The following is a 16,676-nucleotide window of genomic DNA, read 5'->3' as shown; positions in this document are numbered from 1 at the left end:
AGGGTGTCAGCTAAACAAAATGAATGCACCGAGCTGAAGACGACATCTTTTGATCCAGTGGCTTATTTACATGAAGACAAAGGAGAGATAATTCCTACTTCGTTTAGGCCTCTGTTATGCTAAGCATCACAAACATCTGCTTTACCCACCAGTGGAAAGTAAGTGTGTGTGTGTGTGTGTGTGTGTGCGTCTGTCCTTCCCTTGACGGATGTTACATTAGTAAATGTCTCCCTACATTTGCCATCTGTTCTTGTGTGTGCGTGTGTCTATTTATTTGTTGTTTGTTTATTTGCCTTATGATTTTCAAGGAGAACTAAGTTGACAAACAACAGCAACACTAACAACAACAACAACAACAGAAACAGCAGTTTGCACTTGTGTGCAGTTTTCATGTGGTTTAGCTTTGGTGTGGCTCTGAAAGAAATACTGCTGCCTCTGCAGAGTTAAGCTGCATCTCCCCTGGACCGCTTTGTCCCTTTTCCATTAATACACCCTCCTTCTATTTCAGCCTTGGATCAGATACCCTCTCAGAAAAGGAAGTCGGAGAAAAGCACTCAAGACTCGCTCTCAGAAAGAAAAATCCATCTCGAATGAATGACGTTTTGAGGAGAGGGAGCCTCCTTAATCCTTAGCATCTGCGGTTGGAGTAAATAAAATATGAGTGTAATTTGTTAACGTTTTGTGAAAGTTGTGATTTACGAAGCTGTCTAGGGATCCCCTTCAGGGAGGGACTGGTACAGGGAGTGCCCCTGTCTGCCAACAGCAGCTGAAAATGTGGCGTTTCAGGGAACATCACTGGGACTGTGTGAACGAACGCCAAACACACCAGCACAGAGCAGGGGGAAAAACAAGGTCAGTGAGTCTGGCACGATTCACTATTGTTTCCACACACACACACACACACACACACACACACAAACTGCTCCCTAACCATGACGTGTTTTTCTATTTCCCCTCTCCATTTTGAGCATCAGGACACAGTCCAGAGGGAGGAAGATTATTTATGCAAACCCCCTTGACTAACTTCAATGGACTTTAGGCTCATACAAAATATTGAGCATTTACCAAGCAACAGGAACAGGCTATCACCTAACCAGCTCAGTTGCATTAAGTGACATTGTATTGGTAAACTTAAATATCTGATGCTGTAAGGTCCAGGTGAAATTCCCCATCAAAGCCAAATAATATGAAAGCTTTAGGAAAATAACATGAAATCACACCTCTGCCACAGACTCAAATGCACAGTGTAAATGGAGTCCTCTAATTAATCAGTCTACAGTACTGAGGAACAACACTTCATACAAAGTTACTTGCAGAAGTGTATTCTCTTGAGGATTTCCAAACACTGGCCACGGAAAGCCATCTGTTTGAGTGGTGCCTTTAATCCCACCTCTGATTGCCGTGATGGAATTATGCTGGGCTTACACACTTCCGAGGTACGGGCAGGGGTTTGTGCACATGGGGAATCAAAAGGTAACCAAACCACACTGCCAGTGTGGAAAGTCTTTTTTTTTTTCTCATTAGTTCTGGCCCTCATACAGAAAGACCCACGGATGAACACCTGGACGTGTTGCAGGCGGATAGCTCTTCAAAACACATCATGTCTGCTGTCTCAACCAGGCATTGCCCCATTTGCATCACTGAATTACACAATGCGGCCATTACAAAGCGTGCCGCTTGGCTTGGGATATCTGCTCTGTGCTCAGTGCAGGTTAAGCTAGGACACTGAAGTGAAAGGGAAATAAAACTGAGCTCCCTGGGGCCCTATACCACGGCCATTTCCACTGAGATACGGGAGATTAAAACACATATTTCTGTCTCCCGGCAACGTTAGCTGGTATAACATTAATATTAAATCAAAATGATAGCACATAAAAAACATAATCTTTTATTTAAACTAAATGGACTAAATTAAAGCCAGCTGAAACTAGAATTACCGCCTCGCAGTGGTATGCCTCCACATAGCCGTGAAGTTTTGGCTAGCATACAATGGTGTGGCGAGGCGTGTAATACATGCCTAATAATAGAATAACAAAAAGCCTAAAGTGTATTGTAGGTGCATTGTGGTGTCCGCATAGATGTGTGTGATTCCATACAATCATTTGCGGTCAGAAACATTTCGTATTCAGTGAAAGTGTATTTCCAACTGAGTAGTACAGGAGACTGGTAAAGTGATGATATACTTATACTGTATGAGACATGTTTTAAGGTATGGTGGTGGGGAATCACATGACTGGCTTAATTTGTTCTGATTGGATGGTTGTTAGAGTTTGTTAGGTGATGACTACAGTTTTGATTTTATTGGGATATAAATAAAATTGATTTGTGATATCTGACCCATAAAGTTGAACCAGTTGACATCCAAGTGACCGTTCATTGTTCAGTTAAGTGATCCTACCCGATAGCCAAAGTTACTTAGTGCAGTTTGCCCAACCCCGCTCAGACTATGGCGATGGTGATGTACCATTAAATGTACCATTAAACATTATTTTAAGGGGGAAAAAATCCATATGGTCATCTTGGAGTCGTAAACATTTGTACCACACTTGCCTCAAGGTATTGAGATTGAGAATGGGATATACTGTACATGTGGTCACAGTGACCTCTAAAACTGAATCAGTTCATCTTAGAGTCCAAGTGAACATTCATACTAAATTTGAAGCACGTGCCTTGTACCGTGCTTAAGATATCGTGTTCACGAGATTGGGGCAGACAAGACATACATACAACCTGACGTGCAAACGTACAGACTACCCAAAAACAGAATGCCGCAGCTATTGCTGGAGCAGATCTAGGCTTGAAAAGTGCTCACAGACCGCTCAGAGGCAATGTAAAAATAATACAAAATAATATATTATCAAACGGTGACAAAATGTAATACACAAATACAACACTTAAAATATCAATATAACAAAATCATGTTGGGTGAATAATGACATGGCAGGACAACAGGCATGCACTCATAATGAAGTCATAACATACCTGACCATCTTTGTGTTTTCGCATTGCAACCTGTAAACATAGGCAGAAGAAGAGAAGACAAACAAAGATAAATCAGTGACTGTGCAATTACATTTTATGAACGCAGATCAAATATGCAGTCAGGCAGGCAATTAAAGCTTCGGAGGAGTCTGAGAATTACAGAACAACACATGCACACGTCACAACAAAGATTACTCTGGCTGAATATTACCACCAAGCAATTAGTTGCCCTCATTTAAGAAAAAAAAGAGCTGGATTAACTGTGGCCGCGTTAAGTAATTAGAACTGGTCCGTCGTTTGGTGGCATGGTTCTGGGCAACGAATGATGTCAGAACTCTAATAACCGTGACTGTGCTTCTGCTAATGAATCTGCTTGCAAGCGGGCAGTGGGCCTGAAATATTCATTCCTCGCGGAAATGAGGACCGCTATAGTCGTGTCGCCAAGACACCGGCCAAAAATATGCTGTCTATTGAACTGATGGCTATTCTATTTAGTCTAGGGGACATTAGTCAGATAGGGCTACGTCAGTGAGCAGAATAGAAAAGCCCTCAAACAGATTGAACCAAAGCATGACGCACACATATGCTGTATATAATAACATCATTACAAACAGAATATTTGTTAAGCCATTCTGAAACACTGCAGAAAAGGGATAATTATGGGTTTGTTTTCATGATTTTGAAAAGGACAGCATTAAGCACATGCCCAGTGTCGTTACGTAACCGCTGTAACAGAGTCATCCATAGCTCTGGGTAGTCATGGGGCCTCCATAGAATGTCGCTAAGCATTACGGAGACGTCTGACCCACGGCGTGGTCGGCGTCACAGCGTGTGACTTCGAGCTGCAAGCCCCCAGAACACAAAGCATCTTGGCTAAGTAATAAAACAAACAAATAAACGGAGCCGAATGTGAGCTACAGTGTGCAGCCTCATAATGCAGCAGTGCCCTGGGCCCAAAGCTACAGGAGAGTGAACTTATGGTACTCATTTTGGACACAGGGTTCTAGCCTCATCCTCATTTTGGACACAGGGTTCTAGCCTCATCCTCATTTTGGACACAGGGTTCTAGCCTCATCCTCATTTTATGGCATGCAGCCAATATTATGTTTTCAGAGGGGATTTACACCCTTGTACTTGGGTCACAAGTGAAGTCTAAGGCTTTAATAAGATTCAGTCTGACCACAGATATAGTAAATCCTGCCATAGTAGCCATATCATCCTAGGCCCATTTATCTACTATTTCTTAACTACAGTATAGAGTACATTTTTACCCACTACTAAACAAGAGGCATTTCCTTCAGTATAACAACACACAAACATACAAGCAGTGGCAATTAGAAGAAAACACCTATATTGTGGACAGAGGTCAACAAACACAAACAAACAACAAAACAACATCTACGCAACAGACAAACCATCAAACAAACAAACAAATAACATCGAGGTCTGATTTGGGAAACAATGTACAGTCCAATACTCAAACAGCAGAGTCAGTCCAGTCAGGCATTCATGCTCTCAAATGACTGCTGTGCCACTCAGAGGGGAGAAGCCACAGAGTCCCTGGTAAACGCCAGCCTGTGCCCGGCGGGAACGCCAGGGCCATCAGCCGTGAAGCCACAGAGGAACAGTAAACTTTACGAGTGATGCACAGGGCACACCATCTTATGTCATATCTTATATATGCTGTATATAATATCCTATTCTTTGAGCTCTGGATTGACAGTGTGTGTGTGTGTGTGTGTGTGTGTGTGTGTGTGTGTGTGTGTTTGAATCTGCATGCATGTGTTCTGCTTCTGCATATGTGTGTGGTGTGTCTATTTTTGCGCAAATGAGTGTGTGTTAATCATAATCAGTTTGAATTTCTCTTTTTGTCTCTCTCTCTCTCTCTCTCTCTGTGTGTGCAAGTATGTTAGTGAGTGTGTATACAGATAATGTCTTTGTGCAAACGTGTGTGTGTGTGCCCATATGCACACACTAAACAAAGTCAGTCTGTCTCTTTGTGTGTGCACGCGAGTGGAAAGCACATTAATTGTACTTCAGCACCAGCAGCAGCACAGAAGTTGGGGTAAAAACTTGGGCAATTACGGCAGTCGTAGTCAGGCCTGGGAGGAGGAAGTGGTTCCCTTAGATGTCTGCTGGCTAATGCTGCTGCTGTGGAACCATCTGGGCTCTCCCAGGGAGCCTGCTACTCCCCAGCCTCTACCTGCTCTCCTGCACATGTGAGACAGCAGGCAGGCAGGCAGTGGAGGCTTGGCCCACCCCCTTCTCCCTCCACCAAAACAAAACACTCCACCATCCCCGAAGATTTCACAAAGCAAAAATAGCACTGATGCAAGCAGGAGGACTAATTAAAAACTGAGATGACAGGTTTGGTTTTGAAGTCATTTCGGAGTGGTGGAAGAAATAGTTATCCAAAACAATCTTTGATATTACCAGAAATGGTCAACGCACACTAAAAGACAGTATTCTGGTTAAAAAAACTGTTTTTTGCAGAATTTTCACAGTCTGATTTCAAGACTTGAGTAGCTTCAGCCTCACTGTCACACAGTCTGTGATTTCTTGTACTGGGAACCCCAGGAGTCAGGCTGGAGATCGAAGTTCTTTCTGGAAGCAAAACTTTATTCCCCAAAAACCCAAACATGCCAAGAACAGATGTACTTGAACAGGATAGAGTCTGGCGGTCTCTTAAAATCAATAGTTTCCAGCCTGTTTAATCCATCCATCACATATTTCACTACAATCACATATCACAACCACTCTCACATTTCACTTTCAGATGTATTAGTGCCAATAACAAAAACAACATTTAAAGGACTTTCAAGTGAGGAGGCTTCACTTTTACTGTGTCTCACTAGTCAAACACATGTCTTTTGTTCCGTTGAATTTCATTTGTTTGTGTTTATATCACCCTATAATTCATCAGGATGGATATTGATGCATTTACACACACAGGTGCAGAGGGACCAGGAATAAAGGGCTCATGGCATTCTGGGAATAAACATTCAGTGCTTTTCACGTTATTACAAATGAGCCCATCATTGATTTCGGTGTGTCTATACTAATCCTTTCAGGCGGAGAACAGGGACGCTATAGGTCACAGCCATCAGTAAATGACGAGGGGATTCATTCAAACCCAGAGCCTTAAATCCGCTGTTAAATGAAAACTGCCACATCCTTGAGCAACCATTCATGCTTAACAGAGTCAGAACAAAGCAGGCTCTGCGTCCATTTCCTCTGGTTTTGTCGCCACACAGCCCAAAACCTAATCAGAACCACGGACAGCTCCCTTGTTAAAATACATAAAGCCCACGATATGACAGAGGGATGAGTGGACATATTATTTCACAATCAAAACAATAAGTCAATATTCATGATGGCATTAATATGTAGTGATATGGCATTGAGGGAGCAGACATATACTGCAGGTTATCTGTGAATTTATCTTAATCCACACAAAACAGTGTACGATTTAAACCAGTGTCCATGATTCAAATCCATGTGTTGGCTGAGTAACAGAAAGGACATCAGTCCCAGTGCAATAATTAAGATAATACCGTACTCCAATTATGGAATATTTAGATATTGCATTATCTTTCTTAAAAAACAAGAATATTAAGGGTCACTGAGTCTTAGTGCATTCAGGATGAGATCATGAATGGAGCTGAATGAATGCTCATCAATGCATTCTGGAGTGATTAAAACACAGTCCTACTCAGCGGTCTTTAAATGCATACATGCTCAGTTATGTATAGACAGGCTTCACTGTACATGAAATTCACATGGTACAAGAGCTAAACAAGCAGAACCATGAACTGAGCAGAAATCCACTCACCAGGCAGGGATCTTTTAATCCATCATCCTCCCAAACTCCAAATCAATCACCCTGCACAATTCACATCTGCAATTCAGCATGGAGGTCAGGAAAAGGTCTTGCTCATGAAAACGCATAATATAAACACGTCTCCTTAGTCCTACGACCATAACCACACTATACCACATAATTGAATGATACTTCACAGCTACTCTCTACAGTGAAAAGAGAGCTCTCCGATACAATAACAACAGCATATATTTCTCGCACACTGCGGATTCATATTCATAGGATATATATTCCTTTATCATTATCATGGAAATGAATTCTACATGTATTGGCCTTGAGAGAAGGTCATAGCCCAAATCCTCCTCCCTATTATCCTGATTGAAATTACAACCAACAATCAATCTGAACGGAAGGTTCAGCAGCTCCGAATTGTCTTTTGAAATATAACCTAATTTCCATGTCAAAACGAATAGCAGTCAGTGAGATCCCTCGAGTAGATACCAGGGCCCCCCACACCGCACCTTGAGAAGCACTAAGAGGAGACTGGGCAATCAATCACAATGGCATTATACAGCATGCTGCTACTACAATATCCGTTCCTTTTATAACACCATGCATATAGAGACGAGAAGACCGTGACCTGTCAGTTAAAATATTACAAATCGATGGGCAGCAGGTGAGTGGAATGGTGGAGAATCTTGACTGGAATGAACACACACTATAAGGGTTTTATTTACTGAATTCTACTGAACTCGTGTCCAATGTGTCTCTGCAAAACAAGGCTAAAGGTATTCGGCTTATTTGCTTATTTCGCATCCTACGTCAAAGAAAGAAAAAAAATAAAAAACCTTGAAATTCTAAAACTGAATATACAAAAGAAATCAACAACACAGACTGCCTACAGTATTGTGTATATGGATGTAGACTAGACAAATAAGGAATTATTAATAACCTTATCGAGCCCATTTTGGCAAAAATACTTACGCTCATAGACTTAAAAGTTTAGCAATGCCCTGTTGCACAATCTTGTGTATGCCAGGGTTTCAAAATAGGTCATGTTGTGGTAAACTAACAAGATGCAGTTAACTGCTGCATGAATATTTAAAACACTGTCGCCATAACAGGCCCTCTTGTCAGCCATGTATATTAAAAGCATGGTGCATCAATGTAGAGGGAAGGGAAGTGTAGAATAAAAAATGCAAAACATTAAGTACATTTGTTAGAAATAAATTGTTTCTGTTCAAAACATGTTGAGGATCCATCTTGTTTTGTTTCAATCACAAGCCAAATACGGATCAGCGCATAGCACTTGTTCACCACCATTCAACTGACAGAAGGACCCAGGACAACACGACCATGGATTTTTCTCCAAGGTAACTGAACCCACATACTGATGTAGTCAGTGACATACTTGTCAAGTACTTGTCAACTGGGACTTACACATCAACTAAATGAACAACTGTAAACATGCAGGTAAAAGACATGACTAAGCTTAGGGGAAGGACAGGCTCATAACTTGACAGTGTTCAGGAGTTGGAATATCTGTGGTGTCTCTTGTAAGCAGCGAGGCATGGCAGCACTCCGGTGAATTTTAATAAGACTACCCTCCCCTACCTCTTCCTCTTCCCTCTCCGGCTCAAATTTGGACCAATCGCACGCCTGCTGCAAACATGAGTTTGACGAGTCTTTTTTTTATTTTGTATGAAATGCCAGCTCCCATCGGAGGCAGAGAGCTTCTCGCAAGTACATTGCGGGCTCCAGTGAAAAAAATCACTGGAATCCCAAATCTCCCGAGACGGCAAGAGATTTCAGACCTCTCCAGCTTCCTGTAATCTCATCTCAGCCCTGCCTCCGCCAATCCCGACGTCCAGCTCCGACTGTGAAACTAAAACCCTACATTTCCCAGGGAATTTGTGGGGAATATAAATTTGGGCATGGGCTCGAAGACAATTAAGGGTTCTGCTACCATAAGAGCAGTCGCTTGATGCAAAATAAGGAAGTACAGCACATTTCCATAAAAGTGTGTTATCTGGTTTCAAGTCAAAATCGCAATGCACTGTAGTATACTGTTGCACAGAGGGCCATTTAAAGACCTTGTGTACAGCTTTCAATGTGTGTTGGATTCTGTCTCCAGTCAATTGTGTGTTGCTAATGCATCCTGTATTATGCTGTATAAGGCTTGGCTGTTGACTGGCCACTGTGGTACAGTAGCAATAGCACAAGAAATGTCTTAGAGTATAGAATGTGTGTCAGGGTTCCCAGGCTTTTTCTTTCATATTGTGTGTCTGCTACATGGTCACAGGGTTACAGGTTAAAATTGTCATGTATTGTGGTTTATAGAGCGTAGAGTTTTCTGGGCCTTTTCTTTCCTATTCTGTGTGTGCAGATGTAATAACGGCCGCTTGCTTATTTGCCCCTTTTCAAGCTTCCCGTCCAAGCAGAAGGAAATCAGCCATGACAACTCGAGCGTGGACGATTCCCGGCGACTCCAAACACAGGCTTGATTACAGACGGAACATCTTTCGGCAAGGCGGGGGCAGGTACCGCTGACTCAGCACGTATCCATCTCGCTTTTCTGCATCACTAAGCACAACTGGACACCAGCGCCGTGAAAGTGCACGAGATGGCGGTTTGGACGATGGGCCTGGAGGTTTAATTCATATTTGAATATTATTTATCGCACCACTGCCATCTCCGCAAAGCCGACGCACAGCATGGGGTGATGGTGCACGTTCTCTGATGATGGGAGCTTGGCGTCTGATGAGACGTTCACATCTGTAAAGGTTTCTACTGGTTCGCAGTGTTACTGTGTCATCAGTGGTGCATCTACAGAATGACTTTCATCATTGCAATGCATCATTGAACAACCACTGTAGCTCGCACAAAGAGTCTTCAAAATCATAGTCTCTCTTTCAGCAATGGCCGTTCAATGACACTTTCGGGAAACACAGGGCAGATTTGTACGTTTCTTCTGGTTTGTTAGTGTCACTGAAGGTTTCTTTACATGTGCCAGAGGCACATCTGAGTACAAAGAAACACTGAAACTACCATTTCACTCTCAGAGTGGATCATCAGACAGATGATCAAAGGTTTGAGTATCCCTTGGTGTGTGCCACAATTACAGTTTATGAATGGATAAACTGCATTAACATTTGAAGACATGCAATACATTAATGCATTTTTAACTTTTAATGTATGTTTGCTAGTCTGTTTGTATGAATTCCTTTTCATTTCCAAAAGTAACAGTAGTTGTTTTATTTGCCCAGGCGTGCCCAAGGTTTTGTTTTAAACTTAACCAATTCTGTAGCAGGCTCAGAAAGTCAAACAACCAAACATACCCAACTCCAGAAGGCCGTTGTCTCTGAAGTGTATTTTGCCTGGCAGCCAGCTTGCTGACATTGCCACAACCTGTCAGATTTTAGACATCTGCAAATGGCTTGGCCAAACCCAGTTGAAGTGCGACACTGAACAACATCAAGTGAGTCACAGTGCTTTAGAAAATGTCCAATATGAAAAAAAGTCTCTCTCTCTCTCTGTCTCTGTCTCTGTCTCTCTCTCTCTGTCTCTCTGTCTCTCTGTCTCTCTCTCTCTCTGGGCCAGATGTAATAACGCTTTTGCGCCCACTTCAGGTGTATTTGTTTCGCAATGTGCGTGTAAAATCATTGCGAGGTATGTACAAACAGACCGCAATGATGTAAAAGCGCAAACTCCCTGTCGCAGGAGCTGAAAGTGGCAGATTGCGTTTGTCATGTCATGCATATGCATTCATGGGAGGATCCAGGGGAAAGTGGGAGTTTAGCATAAAAAGATGGGAGGGGAAGAGTAAAGAGCGCCTATGTATTCCGCGGTCTATGAACAAAGACTGCTCCTGAAAGCGCACGTCTACTGTATTCTGCGCCTAAATACTTCCCCTTGTAAAAGCAGGTGTTAATCCACATTGCAGTTCAATAAGGGAACCTTTCAAAAACAACAGAATAGCTAGTTAGAGCACCAGTTTTTGTGGTGAAAGTATTTGTACTACCAAAAGCAACCTCAACTTGGCCTTTTGAATGTCTTACTTTCACTTTCAAGTCATTCACTTAAACTTTCCTACTTGCTAGACTTGACCAATCTTCCATAGCCTACTTGCACAAGTAGTTTGAGTAGAACTACCGATCTTCATTATCTCCCTGCTTGTTTACATCATATCATGTATGGTATTATTTCATGATCGCTAAACGTTTGATTCTTTTTAATGTTGTCATCAGTTAACTTCATTCAACTGCGCTTGTATGTAGGCGCTGCCGTTCAGTTGTGGATGTTCGTAAATTGCGTTTATGGGCGGAGAAAGGCGGAGAAAGGTGCAGTTTACACTAAGGATTGAACGATTGATAAATATGACGGAAACTTGGGTCTGACAGCGTTCGCAATCTGCGGTGTGTCCATGACGCTGATAACGCTACGTTCACAAATGTACGTACATCTGGCCCTCTGTCTCTCTCTCTCTCTCTCTCTCTGTCTTGTTCTCTCTCTATGAGGTTCAGGGGAAATGTGAACATGAATGGAGAAGTAAAAAGGCTTTTTGTTCCAAAAAAGCACACACCCACATTTATTCTTTAGAAAATCGTGTTCTGTATTATAGAGAGGAGCTGAAGGAAAAGAAAAGAAAAGAAAAGGGAAAAGTGATGTCATGCATCTGTGGCTGTACAAAACCATTCGACCTCGCAGGGCTAAAGGTCATCTTCTACTAATCAGAACCATGATGCCGTCGTAATACTGTCACCATACTGCATCTCTCAATATGAGTATTTGACACAGAGGGCAAAACATTCCTTTATACTCATAAAAGGAGAATCATTGGCCATTGTAGAATCCATCATTGAGGTAAGATCAATTTCCTGGTGGTGACATCCTGGGCCTCAGAACATGATTGTCTGTTTCTAAGCAATCGAATCAATGACATGATGGATTTTCTTCTCATTTAATATTTATCTTTGTTTAAAGAAAACAAAGAAGAATAGGTCACCTTTTTATGGCATATAACTTAATTTCCTCACCATCCCCAACGGATGCATTGTAATGTGAAAATACCTCTGCAAGTAAAATTTCACATGAACCCAGTAAAGTAGACTTACACAATTAAAATAGATTAATCATCAGTTGGGAGCCCTCTGATTAATAAACACTATGGTTGCCCCATTAATCTACATCATTAAACCAAATTACACAAATGCATCAGGCTGCTTATTGCAGGGGTAGGCACCTTACTAACAAGATTTAGCGACTTGGGCCCGACCGGGAGATGTGTGCTGCTTCTAGTGCCGCTTCTAATGAACCGTCCCTAAGAATTACTGGGAGCCTCTCCCCACAATGCCAAGCTTTCACTCCCGCCCACCAAACAGCTCAGCTAATGCTAACATTTCTTCATGCTCGAGCTGCAAGGTTAATAAAAATGGCGAGCCTGTGTCTTTTGCCAAGATTTCATCATCATGCATATTTCACTTGTTTTTCTCGAGATCAAAAGTACTCTCTTGTGTCTCAATGAACAATGTGAAAATGATGATTAAAGTGCTTAAGAGGAAACTGGGTGAGATCCAACTTCAGTATGTGAAACTCTGTACCATTATCTCACGCAGTGGGCATTTTTGGATGAAGTGGTGAAATGCTGCAAATAGTCTAACTGTATAAAGTGTATCATTACAGATCTCCCCCTTTTTATAGAGGCATTCCAGTTGGCATGAAAAAAAACAAATGTTCAAAACAACAAAATTAGAATAACAGACAGTGTCCCAAATTATCCAGACAAAAAATGGTTACTGGAATAGGGTATGAATTTACTGACAGGTCCATGGGATGATAACGATATCCATGTGCTTTACTTAACAAATGAATGATGGCCCAAGGGACCACTTCCTCCAGACTGGCCAATCAGAGAGCACCACATCAATCATAGATCACCACATCAATCATAGATCATGACTAAAGGCCTCTAAGGGCATTTGTTTTGGCTGAACCAGAGCAATGGCAATGAAGTTCTCCACTAAAAAATAACTGAGCAATTGTGTTGAGGTCATTTAGAAATGTTATAATGAGATCTGGGAGTCTTTAGTTTCTTTGGTCCATTATAATGAGCAAGTGTTCAGTAAAACACAAGTCCACACTATGTCGCTTAAACAAAAAAAAAGGGTTTGGGTCTCTAAATTAAAAAGTTAACCAAAAGTTGACAAACCAGGAATGTATTTAAGGTATGTCAATCAGTGTCAAATCTGGGTATGGCTTCATTCTCCAAACTAAATAAAGCCAGAGTGCTCTGCTCTTAGGTTTACCACTAACTGTGAGCTAACTCACCCAAGTTAATCACTAAACCACCAACGTGATATACCCTGCTAGAGATCATGAAAAAAACCAATTGTTATTGGTATTGTTATTATTATTATTATGAAAAAAACAAATCGCATGCCCAGACTACCCACAGGCCCACCACCACCTCCTTAGGAGATAGACCAAGACCCAAGAAAGCATGTTCTGAAGTGACTAAACCAGCCCACAAGGTACTTGGGCCAGTTCGGATAAGAAAACGGCTTTTTAAACATCAACGTCCAGCAAGAAGAATTTTCCTGAAACATTCCAGTGGTGCGCAACCCTATTAAATCCTCTGATTGTGATGTTAAGATCCCACTTCAATCCACATGTCCCGTCCTCATGATTCACTCCAAAAAAACTCTCTCAAGACATAATGTTTATCTAGATGAGAGATTCAAAGGCATTACCAAGACAGGATATAGGGCATAGCTATGTAAAGTATTTTGTATTTTGCCAAGAGAGAGAACAATAACACAACATTCTTCTGCTGCTTCCAATGATAGCGATCAGCTTTCTCGTCAGCAGCTCCCAAAACAGCACAACGTCCCCTGCTAATTATCTGTTAAAACCAATCTAAGGGCAGAAGAGACTGGACAAGACACTGAGGAAGTAGAGATGAGACTGGCCACATGGCCATTTCCTTTCACTGCCCTGACCCCCCAAACTCCTCCTCTCTGCAGAACCTTTACGAGAAATACAATCAGATGGAGTTAAAAGCTCTCATTAAGTTATCATTATGTGCTCTTGTGGGGGTTGCAGCAGGCAATCAAAGGGCCCGCGTGGAGACCGGCTACGTCCAGCCCCAGCCTCATGACCATCAAAGAAAAGGTCAGAGGGAGAGTGCCGGAGTTTAGAGCCCAAAGCCCAAGGGTGTGACAAACTGGAGCGGCTTTTCAAATGGTTGTACAGGGATAAGAGAGCTGGCTGCCCCAATCTCCCAGATCAGCCTTTTAAAATGATCTCCTCAACTATGCTGGTAGGGTCAGAATTGTAAACCGCTCAGAGGTCAGTCTCTGGAAATATACGATCGTATTTAGCAACTGCAATTTTTGCAAGCAAAGAAAGTAAGAGTGTTTTCATTCGGTATGAATCATTATGATGTTTGAAGAAAAATGATTTCAGACACAGCTACCGATACACAGTATAGTACATACAGTACATTTCAAAGACTCTGCTCTAAAACTTTTGTTCTCATCTTCCCAGTAATCCTAAATTATTGTCAACAATTCTGCAACTATTAGCTGCGGCTTATACATTGATTTTGCAAAATTTCTTCAGCTATGAGGTTAATACACGGGGGCAGTTAATACGGTATTAATATGGATTTGTTTCTTTTAACTTAAAACACTGGCCTGCAGCTTATACACAATGCGACTAATACACAGGAAGTTACTGTAACAATCTTCCTTTACTGAAGACATCTTCTATGCAGAGGGAAATGACCGCACAACCTGGCTAAGGAGGGCTACACATGATCAGTGGAAAGTTGACTCACCTCTTAACTGCTGGGGCAGGTTTCACTGGAATAATCTACATATCTTAACGGATGAATAAATCTGTCCCCTCACAAGACAAATGGGGCTTCATAAGTCTGGCTCAATGTCAGTTCCTCCCTCTTTAGCTCCTAAAAACCCCATTTCATGCTAAACCAAGCAGGTCATGATTCCAACCACCACCACACTCTCTCCTTGAATCAACCAGAGATGATTTAAATTGCATGGCAAGTTTGCCCGTTCCTGAACAATCCCACGGTTTCGGGCTTAGCCTGATTCTTCTCTCCGATCGTCAATATTTCATTGGCCATGAAATGTGATTTTTTTTTTCTTCTCCCGTCTGTTTACTCCCCGTCTGACGGAGTTCAAAAGACACCCTGACAGTCCTCAAGTGGCCACTGCACCTCCTCTCCTCTCCTCTTCTCTCCCTCCCCATCCCCTCCCTTTCCCTCATCTTGTCTCCTCTCTCTTCCCCTTGTTTCCTCTCCTCACCCCTCTACCCTCCTCTCACTCGCCTCTCCCCCTCCCCTCCCCTCCCCTCCTCTCCTCCCCCCTCCCCTCCTCTCCTCTCCTCTCCTCCAGAGCGCTCAAGCCTTCAGTGCTGCAGCCTCTGCCTTTCCCAAATTCATAGAGCATCTCCGAGACTCCCCCATGCCTTCCCCCAGCATAATGAAAAGAATGCAGGCAGTCGGTGCTCTGGATGGCATCTCTCTCATCCCTCATCTCATTCATATTTGATTATTCCAGCACCAATATTATGGAGGGAGGAGATTTTGCATTTTGCACTGGAGACCTTGCATCAGATTGAGCAGTGACTCGCAGTGAGAGGGAGCACTATCCTATGCGGAGACATAAAGACACAGGAGATATAGGAACTATGCAAAAATGTCACCCACTTGTGAAATTCAGATAGCCAGGCATCTGCGTTGATTCACATAAAAGTCATAAGGTTATGGGGTTCCTCTTAATAATCTTCTCTGCTTGCTAAAAAAATTCTGTCCTCTCCTCTCCCTCCTTCTCTCCTTTAACAATTGAGGGCACTAAGTGAATGAAAAAAAACATCTCCAAATTTAGCCCCTGGTTATTCCCTCAATGGGTCTGTTTAAGTCTACAGTTAGAAACATTGTTTACAGCATACGGCCCATCCAGCAACAGGACATGGCTTGAATCTAAATGAGTGTTTGCAGATGCATCTGCGGAGATAAGAAATGCAAACGCCTCAACAACATTCCATTCATTTCTGAAAAAAAGAGCTAGTCTGATCTCAAATATATCCGAACTGCTTCATCCTTAAACTTGCTACTGGCTACAAATTGAATAGTTGTTCCACTTCTAATTTTGTCCAAAATTACATTATTTATCACATTAAGGGGGTGGGGGGGGGGGTGCAAATAGAATAAGGACTAATACAACATTACACATGATTGACTAACCAATAATCCATGGGGGAAGAGCTATATGCCTAAAGTCAGAGCAGGGCTTGTATGTAGGTGTTCCAAGTGAATTTACGCCAGGACTTCTATTCAGTGTCATTCGGATATCGACAAACATCTTATTAGGAGAGAGAGCTGACCGTGCAATCTTGCAATGGCTTAGAGGAGGACTATGCCTGGAACACCCAGCCCTGCAAACAACCCTGCAGTCTTGAAAAGGAGTGTGCAACGATGCCTAATATCCATACACAAGCAAATCGAAACCAATTGAAAATAAAAGTTGTTTATTTGAACAACAACCAATCAAATTTCACCCCTAACTTCCATGGTCCTAAAGCCCAGTGCTGAATGTATGGGACTGTTTATGCCCAGTCAGAGCCACTATGCTTGCTTCCCATTCACAGAGCCAGGATTGTGTATGACCATTGACCATCAAAGTTGTTGTTGTCGCAACAACTGAATAGACACATAAAGGACAGTGCATGAGCCAATGAGTCTTGTAAAATTTTGTGAAATTGACAAAAAGTGTATGGGGATCACAGTCACAGACTGCACCTTTACATTTTGGGAGCCTGAAAAGGGTGAGCCCAAGGCAACTCCAAGAGC

General features: G+C 42.3%; 1 protein-coding gene across 4 annotated transcripts in view; it reads right to left on the bottom strand.

Moving 5' to 3' along the window:
- LOC121713153 (IQ motif and SEC7 domain-containing protein 1-like) overlaps positions 1-16,676 on the bottom strand; it is a 114,584-nt gene that overhangs the window by 95,772 nt on the left and 2,136 nt on the right. For all 4 annotated transcript variants that reach the window (XM_042097527.1, XM_042097528.1, XM_042097529.1 and 1 more), the window contains exon 2: positions 2,983-3,012. In XM_042097527.1, coding sequence (XP_041953461.1) covers positions 2,983-3,012 — 30 coding nt within the window. The remainder of the gene's footprint in view (positions 1-2,982; positions 3,013-16,676) is intronic.

This window comes from Alosa sapidissima, chromosome 7 (assembly GCF_018492685.1).
Source record: "Alosa sapidissima isolate fAloSap1 chromosome 7, fAloSap1.pri, whole genome shotgun sequence".
Classification (NCBI taxonomy): domain Eukaryota; kingdom Metazoa; phylum Chordata; class Actinopteri; order Clupeiformes; family Clupeidae; genus Alosa; species Alosa sapidissima.
This window is presented reverse-complemented; position numbering and strand designations above follow the sequence as displayed.